This window comes from Aureococcus anophagefferens (genome assembly GCF_000186865.1).
Source record: "Aureococcus anophagefferens unplaced genomic scaffold AURANscaffold_6, whole genome shotgun sequence".
NCBI lineage: Eukaryota > Pelagophyceae > Pelagomonadales > Pelagomonadaceae > Aureococcus > Aureococcus anophagefferens.
Window position 1 is genome coordinate 558,874 of NW_008705566.1, and position 19,925 is coordinate 578,798.

The window sequence follows — 19,925 nt, forward strand, 5'->3', positions numbered from 1 at the left end:
GCTCCTCGCGCTCGCCTGGCTCTCGAAGCCCGACGTCGACGGCCTGCGGCGGCGCCTCGACCCGGACCGCGCCGGCCCGGGCCCGCCGCTCCGCGCGCGCGACTTCGGCGCCGCGGTCGTCTGCGCGCGCGCGGCCGGCGGCCTCGAGGACCGCGGCGACCTCTACCTCGGCGTCTTCGGCACGTGGTTCGCCTGCCGGGACGCGGGCGTCGCGAAGCTCGACTAACACCACCTTAGGGGACGGACGCGTTCCCGCAGGTCGCGCGCCAGAGCGCGACGTCCGCGGGGTAGAGGGCCGCGACGCGCGCGCAGAGGACGGGGTCGAGCGCGCGGTCGTAGTGGCCCGCGTTCATCTCCGCGCGGCCGCCGCCCTTGCGGTCCGTGATCTCGTCCGCGAGGACGCAGGGGCTCCCGAGGGCCGCGACCGCGGCCCGGATCCGCGCGAGGAACGCGCGCCGGTCGCCCTCCGGGTAGCCTGCGACGCGCGCGACCGTCGCGGAGGCGGGTCCTTCGGAGGACGCCGCGCGGCGCGCAGACGACGGCGACGCGCGGCGAGAAGTACTGGGCCTGGGGCCGGAGCCAGGGGAAGTTGACGCAGCCGTCGACGAAGGTGCGGGGCGGCGAGAGGCGCGACCGCCGCGTGCCCGCGTCGTGGCCCGCGCACGTCGGCGGCCGCCGGTTCGTGCCGTTCGCGAGGAGGAACGCCGCGAAGCCCGCGGCGTCGCCGGCGGCCTCGAGCAGGGGCCGCTCGAGGAGGCCCGGCCGCCGCTTCATGTGCTCGTGCGCCGACAGAAAGTGCGCGCAGGGCTCGCGGACGCGCGAGCTTGACCTATCTCGGTCGTTTCCCGCTCGTTTCGGCTGATTTTTGGACGAGCGATCATCTCTCGGAGCGCTCTCGAAGCGTGGGTGCTGTTTCCGAAACGCGCGCGCGCGGAACACTCACGTTGAAGCGACGTTGAATCACCCTTTTGACGTCGCGCGCGAGTTTCACGTGCGTGTTCGCGTGGATGTCGCAGCCCTCCTGCGCGTCGACGGCCTGGCGGATGACGTGGTGCAGGAACGTGCCGCCGCTCTTGGGCACGTGCAAGAAGTGCACCCGCGCCGTCGCTCGCAGCGCGAGCCCGACGAGGAGGCTGTGCTTCATATCCGCGGCGCGGCGGCGCGCGAGCAGCGTGGCGACGTCTTCGTGGCGGCGCGGGCGCTGCTCGGCGACGTGATCAGCTTCTCGCGAGCCGTCGCACCATGGGTTTCACAAGGCTGGCTTCTAGCAGTGGCCGGGCTGCGCCCATCGTCGCGCCGCAGGGGCTGCTCGACGGAGTTCAAGTTTGATGCAATTAAATTAATTATTTGGGGGCGTTTGAGGACTCGCTCAGATTTGCCGAGCAACAGGCGTCCTTCGACCTCGACGGATCACTCTGTTGAGGCCTCGCGCGCCGGGTTCACGCGGGTCGAAACTCCCAGGGGTCGCTCGCGCCCGTCCAGGCCTCGTCTGAGCCCCCCCCCGCCGACGTTCGCTCGGCGAAACCCCGACGGGCGTCGGATAACCGACACTTCGTCAGCGACCTTCCACGCCTCGAGCCCCCCGGCGTGAGCGACCTTCCACGCCTCGAGATGCCTAGCGCCGCGCCGCTCGCCGTCCTCGGCCTCGCCTCGGCGGCCGCCGCGGCCGCGGTCGTGGGCATCGACGCGCACGGCGGCGTGAGCGCCGACCAGCGGTACAAGGCCGCGAACGTGACGGCCCTGCGGGCCGCGCTCCTCGACGGCTACGAGAAGTTCGAGCAGCCGCCCGTCACCGGCGAGGCGCCCGAGCGCGGCGTGAGGGTCGCGGTGCAGCTCGCGCTGAACCAGATCACGTCCATCAGGGCCACACAAGGGCGAGGGGCCGACCCGAGAACCCGCGAAACCCTCGGGAGGGTAAGGGTGAGGGGCCGCCAAATTCCCAGAACCCTTGGCTCGGGTACGGGTGCGGGTACCGACGAAAAGCCACGGGTGCGAGGGACGCCCCTAGCGCACGTGGAAGCCGTCGGCGCGGCCGTGGGCTACCGCGCGGCCGCGACCGGCGACGACGTCCGACCCCGAGCACGAAGCTCATACCACCCGTCCCACGCGCCTTCCGCACGCCTCTGGGGGGTTTAGGGAGCGTCCACGCGCCTCGGCGGGGCGTTAACCCACGCGTAAAGCGACATCGGGAATCTCGCCGATTATGGCCTGGCTGGGCCTGCGACGACCGGGTGCTTAGGGAGCGTCCACGCGCCTCGGCGGGGCGTCAACCCACGCGTAAACCGACACCGGGAATCTCGCCGATTGTGGCCTGGTTGTGCCTGCGACGACCGCAGTCCGTAGTTGCGGACACCCCGGGAGCCGTCTTGTTGACGTTCAATATGACGGAAGCTTGTACCTGTCATTGCACCTACACGATGTGCCGTGGACGGGCTGCGCACTGAGGGCGCCCGCCGTCCGACGAGGGCCATGCGGTGGCTGGCGCTGGCGCTCGTCGCGGCGACGGCCGACGGGAACGGCAAGGGCCCCATCGGCGTGGCGTTCCTGTCCGAGGACCTCGTCGCCGTCGCCGACTCGTGGCTCGACGCGATCGTCGTCGTCAACGTGACGTCGGCGCGGATCGACGCCTACCACCTGCTCGAGGCGGCGCACGTGACGGGCGTGGCGGCGTCCGGGGAGCGGCTCTTCGCGTCCGGGCAGAAGAAGCACGGCCTCTACAGCGCGCCGCTCGCCGCGCTCGCGCGGGGCCGCGGCGGCGGCCTCGCGCGGCGCTTCGCGAGCCTGCCCGCGGTCGCGGCGCCGGGCACGGACAAGGTCTTCGTCGACGGCGTGGACATCGCGCGGCCGAAGATGATCGCCCTGTCGCCGCGCGGCGGGCGGCTCTACGTCGCGCTCATGGACGGCGACGCCGTCGCCGCCGTCGACGTCGCGGGCTGGGACGGCGCGACGCCCGCGCCGGCGTCGCGCTTCGCGACCTACGACGACTTCGGCCCCTTCGCCTTCGCCTTCGGGCCCTTCTACGCGCGCCGCGGCGGCGAACCCGTCGACGCGGTCTACGTCACGGGCAACGCGGGCCTCCGGGCCTACGACGAGGCCACGGGCGCGCCGCTGCGGGCCTGGACGCGGAAGAACGGGTCCCACATCGACAAGTTCCACCGCCAGGTCCTCGTCTGGGACGGCGGCCGCGGCTTCCTCGCGCTCCAGTCGTCCATGAAGGGCATCCAGCCGTGCCGGAGACAACCGGCGGCGTGGACCGGTCCAGCAACACTTCGAACCTCTCGAGCTCGGTCCGATCGACGTCGTTTCGGCTGATGTTTGGACGCGTCGTGTTCTCTCGTCGCGTTCTTTCGAACCAGTGGAACACGCATGTCGAACCCGTGCGATGACGCTCGCATTGAAGTCGTGTTGCCTAGTGTTGTTTCCCGCCCAGGCATCCAGGGCGGCCGCATCGCGCACTTCCCCGTCGACTTCCGCCGCGCCGACGGCGGCCTCGCGCCGCCGCGCATCATCGCGGGCATGCCCCAGGCCGAGCTCAAGACCAAGGCGCGGGCGAAGAAGGCCGCGCTCAAGCAGCACAACGGCACCGCGCGGGGCGACTTGGCGCGCGCGGTCGCCGCGTCCGCGGCGCGGCTCCGCGATCTCGAGCGCGCGGGCGCGGACGAGGTCGCGCGGCTCCGGCGCGCGAACGCGTCCGCCGAGGCCGTCGAGGCCGCGTTGCGGGCCCTGCCGTCCTACAAGCCGCCGAAGCGGCGGCTCCAGGCGCTCAACGAGGGCGGCTTCCGCGACGGCTGCGGCGCCGCGGTCCGCTTCGGGGCGGGACGAGCGCGCTTCGAGCTCGCTTCAACGTGAGTGCTCCGCGCGCGATCGTTCCAGAGAACGCATCCACGCGTCGAGGGCGCTGCGAGAGATGATCGCTCGTCCAAAAGTGAGCCGAGACGAGTGGAAAACGACCGCGAGAGGCGCCGCCAAAGTCGGGAATGTCGCACGCTTTTCCCGCCCAGGTCCGCTTCGCGCGGCCCCACTCCATGGCGCTGTCGCCGTCCGGGTCCAAGATCGTCGTCAGCGACTGCGACAACCACGTGCTGCGCCTCGTCACGCTCGGGCCGGGCCGCGTCGGCTGCACGTCGACGGTGTCCTACTACCCCGAAAAGGTCCTCCGGGCCGCGTACGGTTTGCCCGCGCCGCGGCCGTCGCGGCGCACCTGCGAGGCCCTGGGCTGGGACGTGCGGACGCTGGCGCCGGCGCTGGGCGCCTGCGGGCCGGCGGCGCGCGTCTGCGCGGGGCGCGCGGCCGTCGCCAAGCCGGACGCGCTCCGCGCGTGGCGCGCGGCCGAGTCCGCGTGCGCGGCATCGGGCGCGCGGCTCTGCGCCGCCGCCGAGCTCAAGGGCGGCGTCGCCGACGGCCTCGGGTTGAACCCACTCCGGGCCTGGAGCGCCACGGCCTGCGCGGGCTGCTACGCGCCGGACCCGCCGGCGTGCGAGCGGTCCTGGCGCGACGGCATGCTCCGCCAGCTCGTCGACCGCGACCGCGACGCCACGGAGGCGCGCTGCAAGGGCCTCGTCGCCGCCGCCGACGACCCGCCCCAACCCGTCTGCTGCGCCGACGCGGCCGATAGCGACGGCGCCGCCGCGGACGACGACGACGACTGCGCGGCGGGCCCCGACGGGCCGGAGGACGCCGGCGCCGCGCCCCCCCGGGAAGACGCCGGCGCCGCGCCCCCCGCCGGCGCCGCGCCCCCCCCGGAGCCGCCCCGCCGGCGCCTGGCGGACGAACCGCGGCGGCCCGACATCCTCTTCGTGCTCGTCGACGACGTCGGCTGGAACGACGTGCCGTACCACCGCCTCGACGACAAGAAGCGCGCGGCGGACCAGTACCCCGCGTCGGACATGCCCGAGGTCGGGAAGCTCGCCCGGGCCGGCGTGCGCCTCGAGTGGTACTACACGAACTCGATCTGCGCGCCGTCGCGGAGCGCGATCCAGACGGGCCGCTACCCGATGCGCTTCGGCGCGCAGCACTCGTGCTACAGCATGGGCCAGGGCACGCACGTGCCCGAGACCGAGGAGTTCATGGGCGACGCCTTCCGGCGCGTCGGCTACGAGACCTGGGCCTTCGGCAAGTGGCACCTGGGCAACGACGCGCCGTCGCACGTGCCCCTCGGCCGCGGCTACGACCTGTGTGGAAACCAACCACTGGTTTGGGTGGTCCTGACCAAACTTGAGAATTCTCTAGCTCGGTCAAATCGAAGTCGATTCGGCTGATTTTTGGACGGATCGATTGCTCTCGTCGAGTTCTCGAAGCACAGCCGAAGAGCTTGCGTCGAAACTGTCGCGTACGCGCACATTGAAGTCGGGTTGAAGATTTGGTTTCCACACAGGCTACGACTACCACCTCGGCTTCTACTGCGCGACGGTGCACGCGTTCGACCACACGACGTCCTTCAGCAACCGCATCGTCCACGACTGGCACCGCGACGGCGACGACTCCACGGGGCCGGGCGTCGACGGCGTCCACGCGGACCTGCTCATCGGCCGCGACTTCGCGGACCGGCTCGCGCGGCGGCGGAGCGACCGGCCGCTCTTCACCTACTTCGCGCCGCACCTCATCCACGAGTCCAAGGGCCACAGCGACGGCGTCGAGAACGTGCGCATCGACGGCCGCGCGGGGGCGGACACGAAGAACGCGCCGCTCTACCAGGTGCCGCGCGCGTACCTCGGCGACGCGCCCGCGGACGTCGACGGCCGCTACTACTCGCCCTGGCGCGTGCTCGGGGGCATGTTCCGCTTCGTCGACGCCATCGTCGGCAACGTGAGCCGGGCCCACTTCGCGGCCCACGAGGACAACATCCTCGTCTTCACGTCGGACAACGGCGCCGCGAGCGACCGCGCGGACCGCGACCGCGGCGGCAACCGGCCCCTCCGGGGCGCGAAGCACGACTACTGGGAGGGCGGCATCCGCGTGCCCGCCTTCGTCGTCGGCGGCGGCCTGCGCCGGGGCGCCGTGCTCCGCAGGGCCGTCGCCGCGAACGTCGACTGGCTCCCGACGCTCGTGGGCCGCGCGGACCCCGCGGGGACCTTCGCGCCGCGGAACGCGCTCGACGGCCTGGACCTGTGGCCCGTGCTCAGCGGCGACCGGCCCGAGTCCGCGCTCGAGGACCGCGAGCTGCTCCACAACCTCGACGTGTCGCGGCGGCCGGTCCGCGACTTCAAGGGCGCGCTCCGCCGCGGGCGCCACAAGCTCGTGGTCATGGTCGAGCGCGTCAAGAAGAACATCGTCTCCGAGGCCGACGGCCGCCGCGCCCTCGGGAGCTCGAAGAAGGAGAAGAAGAAGGAGAAGAAGGACGCGAAGAAGGAGGCGAAGCGCGAGAAGCACAGGCACAAGATCCGCCTCTTCCTCTTCGACCTGCTCCGCGACCCCGGCGAGGAGCACAGCATCGTCAAGAAGAACGCGACGCTCGCCGCGTCCATGTACCAGGCCCTGCAGAAGCTCGAGGCCGACGTGTCGACGTGCTGGGGCCTGCCGCACGCGGTGCCACCGGGCGAGCAGGAGGACTGCGACAACTTCCCCATGAAGCGCGACTGCCACTTCGACCCGGACGCCAAGTTCATCTCCTACAAGCCCGGCTGGTGCGCGGACCACGGGAGCCGCGACGAGTACCACGCGAAGAAGCTCCTCGGCGAGGTGCCGACGCACAAGGACCTCGCCGTCGAGGCGGGCCTCTGGAACCGCCTGCCCGCCGACGAGTGGGTCTAGCCCCGCGTGGCGACGGAGGACGGCGGCGACGAGCCCGGGCCCGCGCCCGCGCCCGCGCCGCGCGGCCCGGAGCTCGCGCACGTCGGCTACGCGGCCGCGGGCTTCGCGGCGGCCCTCGTCCTCGTCGCCGCCGGGGCGCGCCTCCGGGCGCCGAAACCGCCGCCCGTGCTGACCGTGTCGCACCGCCGGCCCAAGGCCCTGCGGCCGGACCGCGCGGGCTAAGTCGCCTCGATCGAGCCAACCTTGCAGGGCACGATCCTCGTGATTTACGGAGAGGCAGCCCCGTCGACTGGAGTCGCCTTGTGGCCACCGCCGCCGGCGCGATGCCGCTCCAGATCTGCGTGGCCTGCGGCGAGGCCTGCAAGACGCTGAAGCGGTGCGGCTCCTGCAAGGAGAAGCTCTACTGCTCGCGCGAATGCCAGGTGCGCCTCGCCTACGCGCCGCCGCCCGAATCCACGAACGTAGGTTGCCCACCACAAGGAGCACCGGGCCTACTGCCGCGAGACCGTGACCATGCGCCGGAACGCGGCGACGGACCTCTTCAACGAGGCCGCGAAGCTCCACCGCCAGGGCAACGTCGCCATGGCGGACCTGACGGACCCGGACCGGCGGACCGGCCGCGCGCGGTGGACCGCGGCCATCGCCGCGTACCAGAGGTGCCTCGAGGTCGAGCCGTCGTTCGACGACGCGCGGACCGCGCTGCTCGGGCTCCTCGAGTGGCAGGAGGCCGACGCCGGGCGGTCCGCGGCCATGTGCCGCGATCGCGGAGGACCTCGCCGGCGAGGCCGCGGACTGGGCGTTCGCGACGTGCCGGTCGCTCGTCGACGAGCTCGCGCACCTCGCGACGTGCCGGAGCTCGCACGTCGTCGTCTCGTCCTGGCTCTTCAAGGAGTCGAGCGAGCGGGGCATCGGCGGCGCGAGCTCCTTCCGGCGCTACCACTGCAGCGTCGAGAAGAAGATGCTCTACTTCTACCGCGACTTCGACCACGACGACCGCAAGGACCGGCTCAACCTCGGCGACGTCGTCCACCTCACCGTCGACTTCCCGCGCGTCGACGCGCGCGCGTGGCCGCCGGCCTACTGCCGCTTCGAGCTCGTCACGCGCGAGCGGAACTGGCTCCTCGCCGTGCCGCCCGAGGACATCGCGCTGAAGCGCGACTGGATCGAGGCCATCGCGGCCCGCGCGGGCCTCGCGGCGCCGCCGCCGCCGACGCGCGCGCTCCCGCCGCGCGCGCCCCGGCCCGTGCCCGACGACGAGGCGGGCGAGTGAGTTGTTCGAATTAGAGGGGCGTCCGGGGGCCCGCGACTGTCAGGTCGTCGAATTAGAGGGGCGTCACGACGAGGTCCCCGGGGGCTCCGTGCTTCGTCTCCGCCGCGCGGCCGAGGGCGACGTCGCCCCCCCCGTCCTTCGTCTCCGCGCGATCGCGGAGCCGGTCGTCCTCGGCCTTGCGCGCGGACGCGCGGCGCGACCGCGGCGTCGGCGGCGGCGTCCCCGCGAGGGCGTCGAGCTTCTCCTCGATGCGCTTGAGGCGCTTGCTCGTCTGCTTGCGGAAGCCGACCTCCGCGGGCGGCGTCTCGGGCGTGTACGCGTAGAAGTCGAAGCAGAGCTTCGCGATGGCCATCTCCTCCGTGGCCTCCTCGAGGCGGAACGTCTCCGCGGACGCCGTGCCGACGTCGACGTCGTCGTCCTCGTCGTCGATGAGGTGGAGCACGTAGCAGAACTCGAAGACGTCCACGGACCGGTCGTCGTCCGGCTCGTGCGGCAGGCCCCGGAGGTGCGCGACGCGCCGCTTCGCGGCGTCGACGTAGTTCTCGAGCGTCCGCGACAGCTTGCCCGTGAAGCGGTAGTCGAAGGACTTGTCGAGCATGGCCAGCAGGTCGAGCTCGCTGAAGTTGTGGCGGTCGAGGCCCCTGGCGCGCGAGACCCGGAGCGTCCGCTCGCGGCGCGGCACGTAGGCCGCGGCGGCGCCGGCGAGGTCGTCGCCCGCGGCGAAGACGGGCGACGCGCGCCGCAGGCGCCGCTGGATTTGCCGCACGCCCCCCACCTGCATGGCGAGCTCACCCGGCGACATGGCCATCTCCTCGAACGTCGGCTCGCGGCCCAGGATCAGGGACCGCGCGACGTCGCCGCCGATCGGGATCGTCGACGCGGAGTCGATGGCCTCCTGGAGCGAGTCGTAGGCCGTGAAGATGATCGCCAGCACCATGTTGAGGAAAATAATCGTAATCAGCGCGACGAACGTCCAGTAGAAGAACGTCGCCTGGAGCCAGCCGCTCGCGTCGACGAGGCGCGCGAACAGGGGGCCCTCCATGATCGCCATGAGCGCGACGGTGTTCGACGCCGCGGCGACGCTGGAGAACTCGGCCATGACGTGGCCGAAGATGACGTGGCCCATGAGCATGTAGCCCGCGAGCAGGAACAGGAGCAGCAGGAAGAAGTTCAGCAGGTCCGTGCCCGCCTGCACCGTCGTGTGCACGAGGATGCCCAGCTTCGGGAAGGAGCACAAATACTTGAACATGATGAGCACGCTAAAAAGGATGAAAATCCCACTACAAAAAACGTACTCGTCCTCGATCTTCGCGAGCTCGGGGAAGTTGATGAAGTCGTCCGCGGGCAGCTCCCGCGTCCGGAGCTTCAGCGGGTGCAGCGACAGGCGCAAATAGAGGAGCGCGATGGCGTAGAAGAGGCCCTGGCGCACGAGGTTGAAGAGGTTGAACCAGGAGCTCAGGTAGATCTTCGCGCCGTAGTCGCGCGCCTCCGCGACCTCCTCGCACGTGTGCGCGACGCCGAGCGCGAGCGCCTGGGCAGGAACAGAGCGATTCAAGTTCGCTTTGAGTGTTCCGCGCGCGCGCGTTCCGGGAAAAGCGTCTGCGCTTCGAGAGCGCTCCGAGAGATGATCGCTCGTCCAAACATCAGCCGAAACGAGTGGAACATGGTCGAGCTAGGAGCCTCCAACGTTGGGCATGTCGCACTCTTGTCCCGCCCCGGCGAGCGCGAGGACCTCGAAGACGACGCGCGCGAAGTCGCCCGCGCTCACGAAGTTCTCCAACCTCAAGCTCCGGATCTCCATGGACGTCGCCACGCGGCCCGTCTCGCCGAGGAGCACGCGCAGCGTCACGACCACGAAGAGCCGCGAGTTGCCGTTGAAGAACGTCGTCACGGCCGCGACCTCGCGCGTCTGCTTGTCGATCCACCGGTCGAGCTTGAGCTCTCTGAGCTGGTGGCGCGCGAGCGTGCGGTCGTTGGAGAAGGACACCATGTGCGCGCCGCCGCCGAACTCGCCCGACTCGTCCGTGCGCCACTCGTATTTTTCGTCGTCGTACGCGGGGCCGAACGCCGCGCGCTCCTCGGCGGCGTGGGGCGACGCCTCGCGGCCCCAGGGCGCCCAGAAGCGGTCGCCCGTGCGCGGCCAGACCGTCGGGTAGAAGTCGCAGTAGCCCGGGATGACGTCGCAGCCGTCGACGGTCTTGACGCGGTGCTGCACGAGCTCGAAGCCCGAGACGGGCTTGCTGTACCAGAAGACGTAGCCCGCCGCCTCGTCGTCGTCCGCGTCGATGGGCTCGCCGTTGTACCAGGCCGTGTCCGGGAAGACGCTCTCGACGAAGCCGCCCTCGAGCCAGTCCCAGAGGTCCTCGACGGAGTCGACGTCGAGGAACGCGCGGTCGCTGCCGAGGCTCCCGGCCGAGAGCAGGCGCTCCTTCGTCGCGGCCTCGAGGGCGTAGGCGCTCTCGAGGTTCCGCTGCAGCACGAGGGCGACGCTGTAGCACGCGAAGAACGCGAGGTACTTGAGCAGGCGGCTCATCGCGACGCGCCGCACGCGCTTCACCAGGAGCCGCTGGAGCAGCACGTCGACGCGGACGCGCCTCGACGCGCCGTCGCCCGCGTCGTCGTCCTCCTCGAGGAAGTCCTCGGCGTTGCCGTTCAGGGGCGAGTTGTCCTCCGGCAGCCACAGGCCGAAGCGGTGCCGCACGTACCAGGCCCGGCGCCGCGTCTCGAGCTCGTGGCGGTCCAGGCCCCGCACGCTCTCCAGCTTGCCCAGGTTCGGCGCGCTGACGCGCGCCGCCATGGCCGCCGACGAGTCACCGGGCGACGCTTCGACGGCGGCACAGCGGCTTGTGCTGGTATACCATCTCGCAGAGCGCGACGGAAAAAAAAAGTTCAGCTTTCACGCAAGTGCACGTCAACATGGTCGTGAAACTCCTTTGCGGCATGGGGCAGCGCCATGGAGCACTCGCTTTCGGGCAGCGCCATCGATGAGAAGGACGGCCATGGAAGACGAAGCACTCGCTTTCGGGCAGCGCCATCGATGAGAAGGACGGCCATGGAAGAAGAAGCACTCGCTTTCGGGCAGCGCCATCGATGAGAAGGACGGCCAAAGGTCGCTAGACGCGGAGCGATGAGACGGGCGGCGCTCGGCGCCGCGGTCGCAGCATGGGCCGCCGCCGCGGCCGAGGCGGCGGGGTACGCGCCGCTGCCCCTCGAGAACGGCGCCTACGGCGCCGTGGAGCTGACGCCGCACGTCTGGACGGCCGGCGCCTGCTCGCGCGACGCCTGGGTCGACTTCTACGTCGAGGTCGACGCCTCGAGCGCCGCGTCGAACCTCTTCTTCGAGGTCGTGCTCGACGCGCCGGACGGCATGGCGGCCGTCGTGCCCGACGCGCTCGAGCTCGCCGTCTTCGTCGGCGCCGTCGACGAGTCGCGCGCGACGGAGCTCCGGTCCGAGTCGACGCAGGACCGCGCGCTGTCCTTCGCGATCAACTCGCAGGAGGTGGGCGCGGGCCGCTACTACGCGAGCGTCCGATGCGCGCCGCACTCCGACGGCTACGGCTTCGGCGTCCTCGTCGAGCGCATCCCCGAGGCCCTCGACGCCGGCGGCGCGGCCACGGACGGCGCGATCTGCGGCGACGAGCTCCTCTTCCACAGCTACGACGCGGCGGCGCTGGCGGCGGACGAGAGCCTCCGGTTCGAGGTCTGTCTGCCCGCGGGCAGCGCCGCGGCCGTCAAGCTCATGGCCAAGGTCGGGCACCCGCCCCTGCGCGTGGCGGCGCCGGCCGTGTCCCTCGACGGCGGCGGCTGCCGCACCTTCGACGTCTGCCGCGACGAGCTCGACGGCGGCCTCGCCTACGTCGCGCTCTACGGCGAGGGCGCGTGCACCGCGTACAACGCGTCCGCGGCGCCCTTCGCCGGCGCCTGCGACCTCGAGCTCGGCGACCTCGACGGCGGCGCGTACCGCGACGCCGCGGCGGACCTCGCGCTCGAGCGCGTCGCGTACGCGTCGTGCGAGCCGTACGGCTGGCGCGACTTCCGCGTGCCGCTCGAGCCCGCGGACCTGGCGACGAACCTGCTCTTCGAGGTGCTCGACGTGACGGGGGCGACGTCGCGGGGCACGAACCCGGAGGCGCTGAGCGTCCACGTCTTCCGCGACGAGATCCCCGAGGACCGCGTCACGCAGAACCGCGCCGAGCGGTCCGCGTCCGCGACCTACGCCGTCTTCAAGTCCTTCGTGAGCCTGCTGGCCATGCGCAACGCGACGGCGCTCTACGTGTCCGTGCGCTGCGGCCACGAGCCCGCGCGGTTCCGGCTCTTCGGCGAGCGCGTGACCGCGGCGCTCGCGCCGGACCGCGTCGTCCGCGGCGAGGTCTGCCCGGGGAACTTCATCTACCACTACGTGGACGTGCCCGGCGACGCCGCGGCCGCGGGCAAGGTGAACGTGGCCTTCGAGGTCCTGGCCTTCGAGGGCTCCGTCGTCTTCTCCGCGGCCGGCGAGCCGCCGCTCCGCGTCACCCCGCCCTACGCGTCGACGGCGGGCGTCGCGCCGGCGACGGTGACGCTCTGCTACCACGCGGTCGGGTCACCGGCCTACGTCGCCGTGTCCGCGGAGGGCGGCGCGTGCGCGACCTACGACGTCGTCGCGCGCTGGTCCGCGGCGTCCGCGGACGCCTGCGAGCTCCAGGACCCCTACGACGCGGGCCTGCGCGCGGCGGCGCTCGACATCCACGTGCCCCTCGACGACGCCTGCGCGCCGCGCCAGTACCAGTTCTACTCCGTGGACGTCGACGCGGCGCGCGCGCACGACAACCTGCTCCTCGAGGTCACGCGGGCCGACGAGGCGCTCGACGGCGAGACGCCCGACGCGCTGAGCGTCTTCGTCTACGCCGGCGAGATCCCCGCGGACTTCGCGTCGGAGCTCCGCGCGGACCGCGGCGTCGAGGGCGCCTGGGCCGTCTCCGTCGCGGCGACGGACCTGCGCGAGGGCACGTACTACGTCGGCGTGCGGTGCGACGCGCTCGCCGTGCGCTACGCCGTCGTCGCGCTCCTCATCCCCGCGGGCATCGCCGCGGGCGCCATCAGCCACGGCGAGCTCTGCCCGGAGAACTGGGTCTACCACGCGCTCGCGCCGCTCCAGGCGGCGCCGGCGGGGCCGGGCGGCCGCCGCGCGCTCGCGACCGCGGCCGGCGCGAACGCGACGCACGTCCGCTTCACGATCTGGCGCCTCTCGGGCGACTTCAACGCCGTCGCGCGCCACGGCTTCCCCGTCGTGTATTTGACGCCGCCCTACTCAGCGTCGAGCGACGGGCGTGTTTTTCGCGTGAATTTCGCCTGAAGATGTGAAGAGATCCGACCCCGTCGCACTTGGTAGGCCCTACCACACGATCGCGGCGCCGGACCTCGGCGTCAACGTGGACCTCTGCGACGTCGACGCGGACGTGACGCAGTACGTGGGCCTGCGCGGCGGCGGCGAGTGCGCGAGTTACAACATCATGGCCGACTACTTCTACGGCGCCTGCGCGGAGCTCGAGTCCGTCGAGGCGTCGGCGACGCCGACCGTCGCGCTGGCCGCGAACGGCCCCGTCGCGGGCTCGTGCCGCGCGGGCTCGTTCGCCGCGACCGATTTCACGTACAACCACTCGACGTCGGGCTACAGCGGCTCGGACAACATCATCTTCGAGGTCCAGCAGGTGCTCGACGGCCGCGTCGACGAGCGCGCGACGGAGCTGCGGGTCTACGCGGGGCCCGCGCCGGCGGACCGCGGCGCCGCGTACTGCTCCTCGGCCGCGGCCGTCCGCGACATCCACTCCTGCACCTTCAACTACATCGTCGTGAGCCAGATCATCGAGGCCGAAGACCACGCGGTCCTCTCGGCCGCCGTCAAGTGCGGCGGCCTCGACGCGCGCTTCAAGATCGCCGTCTACGTCATCGCCGCGGAGCTCCGGCCCGGGCACCACCAGTCCGGCGGCGTCTGCGTGAGCGCCTGGGTCTTCCACTACTACGTCGCGGCGGCGCACGCCCACGTGAAACTCGTCGTGCGCCAGTACAACGGCGACCTCTACCGCGTCTCCGCGCGCGTCGGCAAGCCGCCCATGTTCAACAGCCGCAACGTCGTCAACGTCGGCGACGACGCCCTCGGCCCCGTCACGGACCACACGCTCGAGCAGACCATCACGATCTGCGACGTCCCGCCGGGCGCGCGCGTCTACCTCGGCTTCTTCGGCGACCTCGGCGGGTGCTCCGAGTACGACGTCATCCCCTACCCCTTCGACGGCGCGTGCGTCGGCGGCGCGACGACCGCGCGGCGGTGACCTTACGCGCTAGTCGACGATGGGCATGACGCCGAGCATCTCCTCGTACCACGCCGCGAGCCCCGCGTCCGCGAGGTGCGCCTCGACGACGCAGCCCTCGCCGACGTGGAACGGCGCGACGGTGCCGTAGTAGCTGATGTCGACCTGGTCCGGGTCGTCGCCGCCGTGGAACGTCGTGTCGGGGAACTGCGCCTTGAAGGCCTTGCCGTAGTCGAGGGACGGCTTCATGTCCGGGTTCTTCGCCTTGATGCTCTCGCTGATCTTCTCGCCCATGAGGCCCCCGAGCACGAACTCGGGCACGCACCAGACCGGGAAGCCCGCCTTGAGCGCGATCTTCTTGAAGTCCGCGGCGCAGGCGAGCACGTCGACCTCGATGGCCGGCTGGAGGCCGAAGGTGATCTCCTCCTGCCGCTCCTTGTCGAAGGCGTCGCCGCCGCACGCCGCGAGGAGCTGGTGCACGATGACGCTGCTGTCGTTGATCGTGCGCCCCGACGCCGTCATCACGGGGATCTTCTTGTAGCTCGACTCCTTCGTGATGCCCTTGCCGGCGTCGGCGCTCACGAGCTCGAAGGGGATGCCGTAGTGCTTCAGGAAGAGCATGATTTTGAAGCACGGGGGAGACAAACTCTGACCATAAACTTTGCAGTCCTTGATGTCGTCCTTCGACGTCCAGCCCAACGGGGGCTCGGGGTCCTCTTTTTCCGCATTCGTCCCGTCCTCGAGCGGCATGGTTCGGCTGGACGAGGGCTGCCTTGACGCGTCTCTAAACGTAGGGGGCCCGGGAGGAACCACGGGAGTCGGACGAGGGCTGCCACGTGCGCGATTCGTTTTGGCACAAGAAGACGATTCAATTCACCGATGCTGACGGAAAGGTCGCCAATGCTGCGGCCGCGGCGCTTTGGCGACACGATGGCCGCCATGACGGAGACGTCCGCGCCGATGGAGACGGAGGACACCGCGACCCCAACCCACACGGGCGGCGGCAGCGATGTGTGCATGCTTCGAGAGCCCTTAGAGGCTGAGGTCCATCAAACGGGAGGAGGCCTCGGCGACGAGGGCGGCGAGTTCGTCGCGGGGGTCGGCGCCGTCCGCGGCGGAGCAGGCGAGCGCGGCGTCGATGGTGACGCGCGCGCGGTCGCGCGGCGACGACGGCGCGAGCGGCGCGGAGGACGCCGGCGCCCCGGCGGAGGCGCGGGTCGACCGGCGCGGCGGCGGCGCCGGAGCGGCGGCCGGCGGCGCGGCGGCGGCGGAGGAGGCGCGGGTCGACCGGCGCGCCGGCGCCGCCGCCGCGGGAGCGGCCGCGGAGGCCGCCAGCGCGGCCCGCAGAGCGCGCGGCGGCGAGGCGCGGATGGCGGCGGACCGCTTCGGCGCCGTCGGCGCGTCCGTCGGCGACAGCGGCGCGGCGGCGCGGACGCGGCGCTTCGGCGCCCCCGCGGCGACCGCGGGGCCGCGGCCGGAGCCGCGCGACGACGACCGGCGCGGCGCCTCCTCGACGACGGCGCCCGGCGCGCGGGGCGCGGCCGGGTTCGCGAGGCCCGCGGCGGCGGCCCGCTTCGCGGCCATCTCCGCGCGCTTCTCGACGAGGCGCTTTTTGACCGCTTTCGCGCCGCCCATGGAGCGGGCGATGGATTTCTGGCCGAACTGGTCGCAGCCGCCGCGAAGGTACAGCTCCTTGACTGCGACCGTGGCGGGCATGAGGTCGACGGGCACGAGGTCGTCCGGCTCCTGGTAGGCTTCCTCGCGCGCGAGGCGCTCCGGCGCGAGGTTCTCCGCTTTCGTCTTTAACCGCTGCTTCTGCTGCGCGTCCTTCTCGTGCTGCGGCTTCTTCGCCATCGTCTCCTTGAACGTTGAACGCTTCCACGACTCGACGCGCTTCTTCGTCGCCGCGAGCGTGTGGCACGAGAGGCGGACCACGTCGTCGACGTCGAGGACGTAGAACGACCAGACGTTGCCGCCGGCCACCGGCGCGGAGTTCACGTTGAAGAACCAGTCGCCGTCGGGGCCGATGACGTCGATCAGGCGGCTCTCCGCCGGGTACTGGACCCCGTGGAGGAAGACGGCGCGGCTCCAGCCCGCCTTGCTGTAGAACGCGAACGCGGGCCGGAAGCTCGTCTTGAACTCCGTCGACGTCTTGAACTCCTTGAAGTAGTCGACCATGTCGTCCGGCGCGGTCCCCGCGCGGCAGGTGCTCGCGTGCTGGTTGACGCGGGTCTTTAGGAGGAAGCGGAGCAGCGCCTCGAGCTTGCGCGCGTCGCCCGCGCGCAGCAGCTCGAAGAACTCGTTCTTGTGCCGCTCCCAGAGCTCCTTCTCGATGAGGTGCGAACCGGCGTACCGGAGCTCGCCGCGCGACGAGATGTAGATGATGCAACACGAGGAGCCGGCGGGCGCGTTGGCCTCGCCCGGGTCCTTGCGCCGCAGCGCGTCGAGGAGGACGCGCTCGAACCTGCATCGTTAACGCGGTGAGTAAAGGTGAAACGGATGTGAAGTTGCATTATGAAGCTCTCTGGGGCGAATTCGATGGCGTCGCGGGCGCCGCGCGCGCGTCGCGCCCCAGCGCGCGGTGCACGGACGCGGGCGAGTGCATCGCGCGAATCGACGGCTCGAGCTGCGATTGCGTCGCTACCGGATAAGTGATCGGCTTCTCTCTGAAGGCGACAAGCTTGAGAGGCTTGGGACGCCGCGCCGCGTCGCTCGCCGCCGCCAGCGCGCGCACGGCCCCGGAGAGGTCCGCGCGCGTGTCGACGGCGACGGCGACGATGACCGTCGTCGCCGACACGCGCGCGAGCATGCCCTCGTCGGCGTACAGCGTCGACGACGCCGCGGCGGCGTCGACGCGCGCACCGGCTCGCGCCGGCAGCCGAAGGCGCTTCAACAAGCGCGCCGCCGTCACGCCGCGGACGGTCCGGCCCAGCGCGTCGCAGAGGCCCGACGCTAAAGCGTCGACGCCAGGGACGAGCTCGTCGACCTCGGGAATGGGAGTCACGAGGATCGGCGCTCGCGGCCCGGCCCCCGCTTGACGCCGCACGAGCTCGGGGTCGAAGGTGCTCGCGAACCACTGCTCGACCTCGGCCGCCACGCCCGGGACGCGTCCCTTGTACATCCCCGCGACCTGCCCGTCGGCGCCGAGCGTGCCCACGGTCGTCGCTGAATGGAGCAGACCGCCGTCGTCTTCGTCGACGCGGACCGTCGCGCCGCGGTCGCCCTGGGGGCCGGCGACTGGGAGATTCCCGTAAAACGAAACGCCCGGGTGGCCATTATAATCAACCCCCCGCATGGGCACGCGCCGCATCATCGCGCCCCGGCCGGCCCGGCCTGTGCAGTCGGCGACCCCCGGCTCAGGGCTGTGGCAACAAGTTCTTGTGGCATCGCGTCGCAGACGATGCTTAGCGTCGCAGCCCGCGCCGCCTGCGTGCGCTTCGCCGCCGGCGCCTCCGTCGTCACCGCCGCGCACGAAACCGATGCGGCGCACTGCGACGCCGTGCGCCGCAAAATGACGCCCATCGGCGCCTTCAGCCTCCTCTCCGAGACGCCCGCGGCGCCGTCGATCCCCGCCGTGCTGCTCACGTTTAAAGCCCCGCTCGCGGCGGCAGATCTCAAAGACGCGCTGACGGCCGGCGTCGCGCCGGCGAGCGCGCGCTTCCGGAGCCGCGTCGACGAGCGAGCGCTCGAGTTCGTCGACGATTTAGGACCCGCCGCGGCGCCGTTCGTCGTCGAGCGCGGCGCGCGCGGGGAAGCGGCGCTGCCCGGCGCCGTCGCCGAGGCGTTGACGGCGCCGCTCCTCGGGCGCGACGGCGCGGGGCCCTGGTGGGAGGCGCTCGTCTTCGACCACGCGGCGCGGACGTCCGTGCTCCTCCGCGCGCACCACTGCTTGGCGGACGGCGTGTCGCTCGCGTCGCTCTTCGCGCGCGCCACGGACCAGGCCGAGGCCATCGCGGCCGCGGTCGACGCCGAGATCGCCAAGCGGCGGCGCCCCAGGGGCGAGCGGCGGCGGCGGTCCGCGCTCGCGCGGTTCGCGAGGGCGCTCCTCAAGGCGCTCGGCTTCGTCGCGCGCGTCGTCCGCGGCGCGCTGGCCATGCTGCGCGTCGTGGCGACGACGCGCGCGCCCCTGCGCGGGGCCGCGCCGCGCCGCGCCGCGACGGGCCGGTCCGTCGCCTGGGCGAGCAAGTTCAGCGACGTGGCGACGCTCAAGCGCGTCGCGAAGGCGCTCGGAGGCGACAAGGCGACGGTCAACGACCTCTTCGCGGCCATCGTCGGAGGCGCCCTCCGGGACGTGCTCGGCGACGCCGCGCACGTGACCTGCGCCGTGCCCGTGCACCTCTACGGCGGCGCGCTGCTGCCCGGCGTCGACGTCGGGAACCACATCGGCGCGGTCCTCGCGAGGTTGCCGCTGCCCGGCGGCGACGGCGCCGCCGCGCACGTCGCGCGCGTGTCGCGGGACGTCGGCGGCGCGCTGCGCGGCGGCGCGGGCGCGCTCGTCGCCTACGGCGCGGCCTACGTCGCCGCCGCGGTCCTGCCGCGGCGGCTCGTGCCCTACGCGCTGGGCGGCTCCGCGGGCTGCGCGACCGTGGCGCTCACGAACGTCCGCGGCCCGCCCGTCGACGGCCTCTCGATCCGGGGCGTGCCCGTGGAGGCCGTCGTGCCCTTCCTGCCGCCGCCGCCGGGCGTGCCCCTGGGCGTCGCGCTCGCGACCGTCGGGCCGGACGCGACGATCTCCTTCAACGCGGACGCGTCCCTCCTCGACGCGGACGCGCTCCTCGCGGCGGCCCTCGCCTACTACGGCGAACTGGAACGGGCCGCGGGCATCTAACGATTGACGTTGACGCCCGCGGTCGTGCGCGCGTGCCACCAGGCCGGCAGGTCCGCCGCGGGCGACACGGCGCGGCCGCCCTTCTCGTAGTCGACCTCGTTGAACTGCGACAGCTGGAAGAGGTACTTGGCGAAGGGTGCGGACAGCGCGAAGACGAAGCGCGGCACGCCGAGCGGGATGAGCAGGCCCGCGAGGCCGCCGAAGCCCTCGTTCGTGCCCGTGAACTTGCAGCCCACGTAGCCCACGGTCTCCCACTTGATCCGCTTCTCGGGCGTCCACCACAGGCTGTGCATCTCCGGCCCGCCGCGGACCCGATTGCCCGTGGGCTTCAGCTCGTAGTCGCCGATGCTCGTCGCTTGGCCGTCGTTCGTGCCGACGTAGCGCAGCGTGAACCAGACGCGCGCGTCGTTGTCCGGGTCGAGGTGGAACCCGTCGAGCAGGTAGTCCAGGTCCGGGATGGCCGCGCCGAAGTCGAGCGTGAAGCCTACCAAGTGCGACGGGGTCGGAGTTCTTCACATAGAATTTACATCACGCACTCCCGTCGCTCGACGCCGCGCGAAGCCGCGCTGCGTCGCGAGGTAGTCGTTCTTGCAGAGCGGGCCGACGTCGGGGCCCGTGAGCACGTAGCCCTCGTCGAAGTAGTCGTAGCGCGCCAGGAACGCGTCCATCGACTCGCCGCCGCGCACGCGCGAATCGCGCGCCGCCGCGTAGTACTCGCGCGTCCATCGCTCCATCTCCGCCAGCGTCGGCGTTGCGGCGGGCGGCGCGGCGGCCGTCGGCGCGGCGC

The 19,925-nt window shown here is 71.9% G+C and overlaps 4 protein-coding genes across 4 annotated transcripts in view; 3 read left to right on the forward strand and 1 right to left on the reverse strand.

Annotated features, from left to right (window-relative positions):
• AURANDRAFT_71282 (hypothetical protein) overlaps positions 1–244 on the forward strand; it is a gene marked incomplete at both ends in the record, with an annotated part of 2,502 nt that extends 2,258 nt beyond the window's left edge. The window contains one exon of the mRNA XM_009037229.1: positions 29–244. Coding sequence (XP_009035477.1) covers positions 29–226 — 198 coding nt within the window. The remainder of the gene's footprint in view (positions 1–28) is intronic.
• Positions 245–4,751: 4,507 nt separating this feature from the next.
• AURANDRAFT_8515 (hypothetical protein) lies at positions 4,752–5,117 on the forward strand (the record flags this gene model as incomplete). The annotated part of the gene is made up of 1 exon (XM_009037158.1): positions 4,752–5,117. A coding segment is annotated over one exon (366 nt), but the record flags the coding sequence as incomplete, so codon positions are not given.
• Positions 5,118–15,342: 10,225 nt separating this feature from the next.
• Positions 15,343–17,119, reverse strand: AURANDRAFT_62984 (hypothetical protein; the record flags this gene model as incomplete). The annotated part of the gene is made up of 2 exons (XM_009037662.1): positions 15,343–16,774; positions 16,902–17,119. 2 exons carry the CDS (start codon positions 17,117–17,119, stop codon positions 15,343–15,345), a joined length of 1,650 nt encoding a protein of 549 aa, XP_009035910.1.
• Positions 17,120–17,710: 591 nt separating this feature from the next.
• AURANDRAFT_62985 (hypothetical protein) lies at positions 17,711–19,138 on the forward strand (the record flags this gene model as incomplete). The annotated part of the gene is made up of 1 exon (XM_009037230.1): positions 17,711–19,138. The coding sequence occupies one exon, from the start codon at positions 17,711–17,713 to the stop codon at positions 19,136–19,138; it is 1,428 nt and encodes a 475-aa protein (XP_009035478.1).
• Between the last annotated feature and the right edge of the window lie 787 nt (positions 19,139–19,925).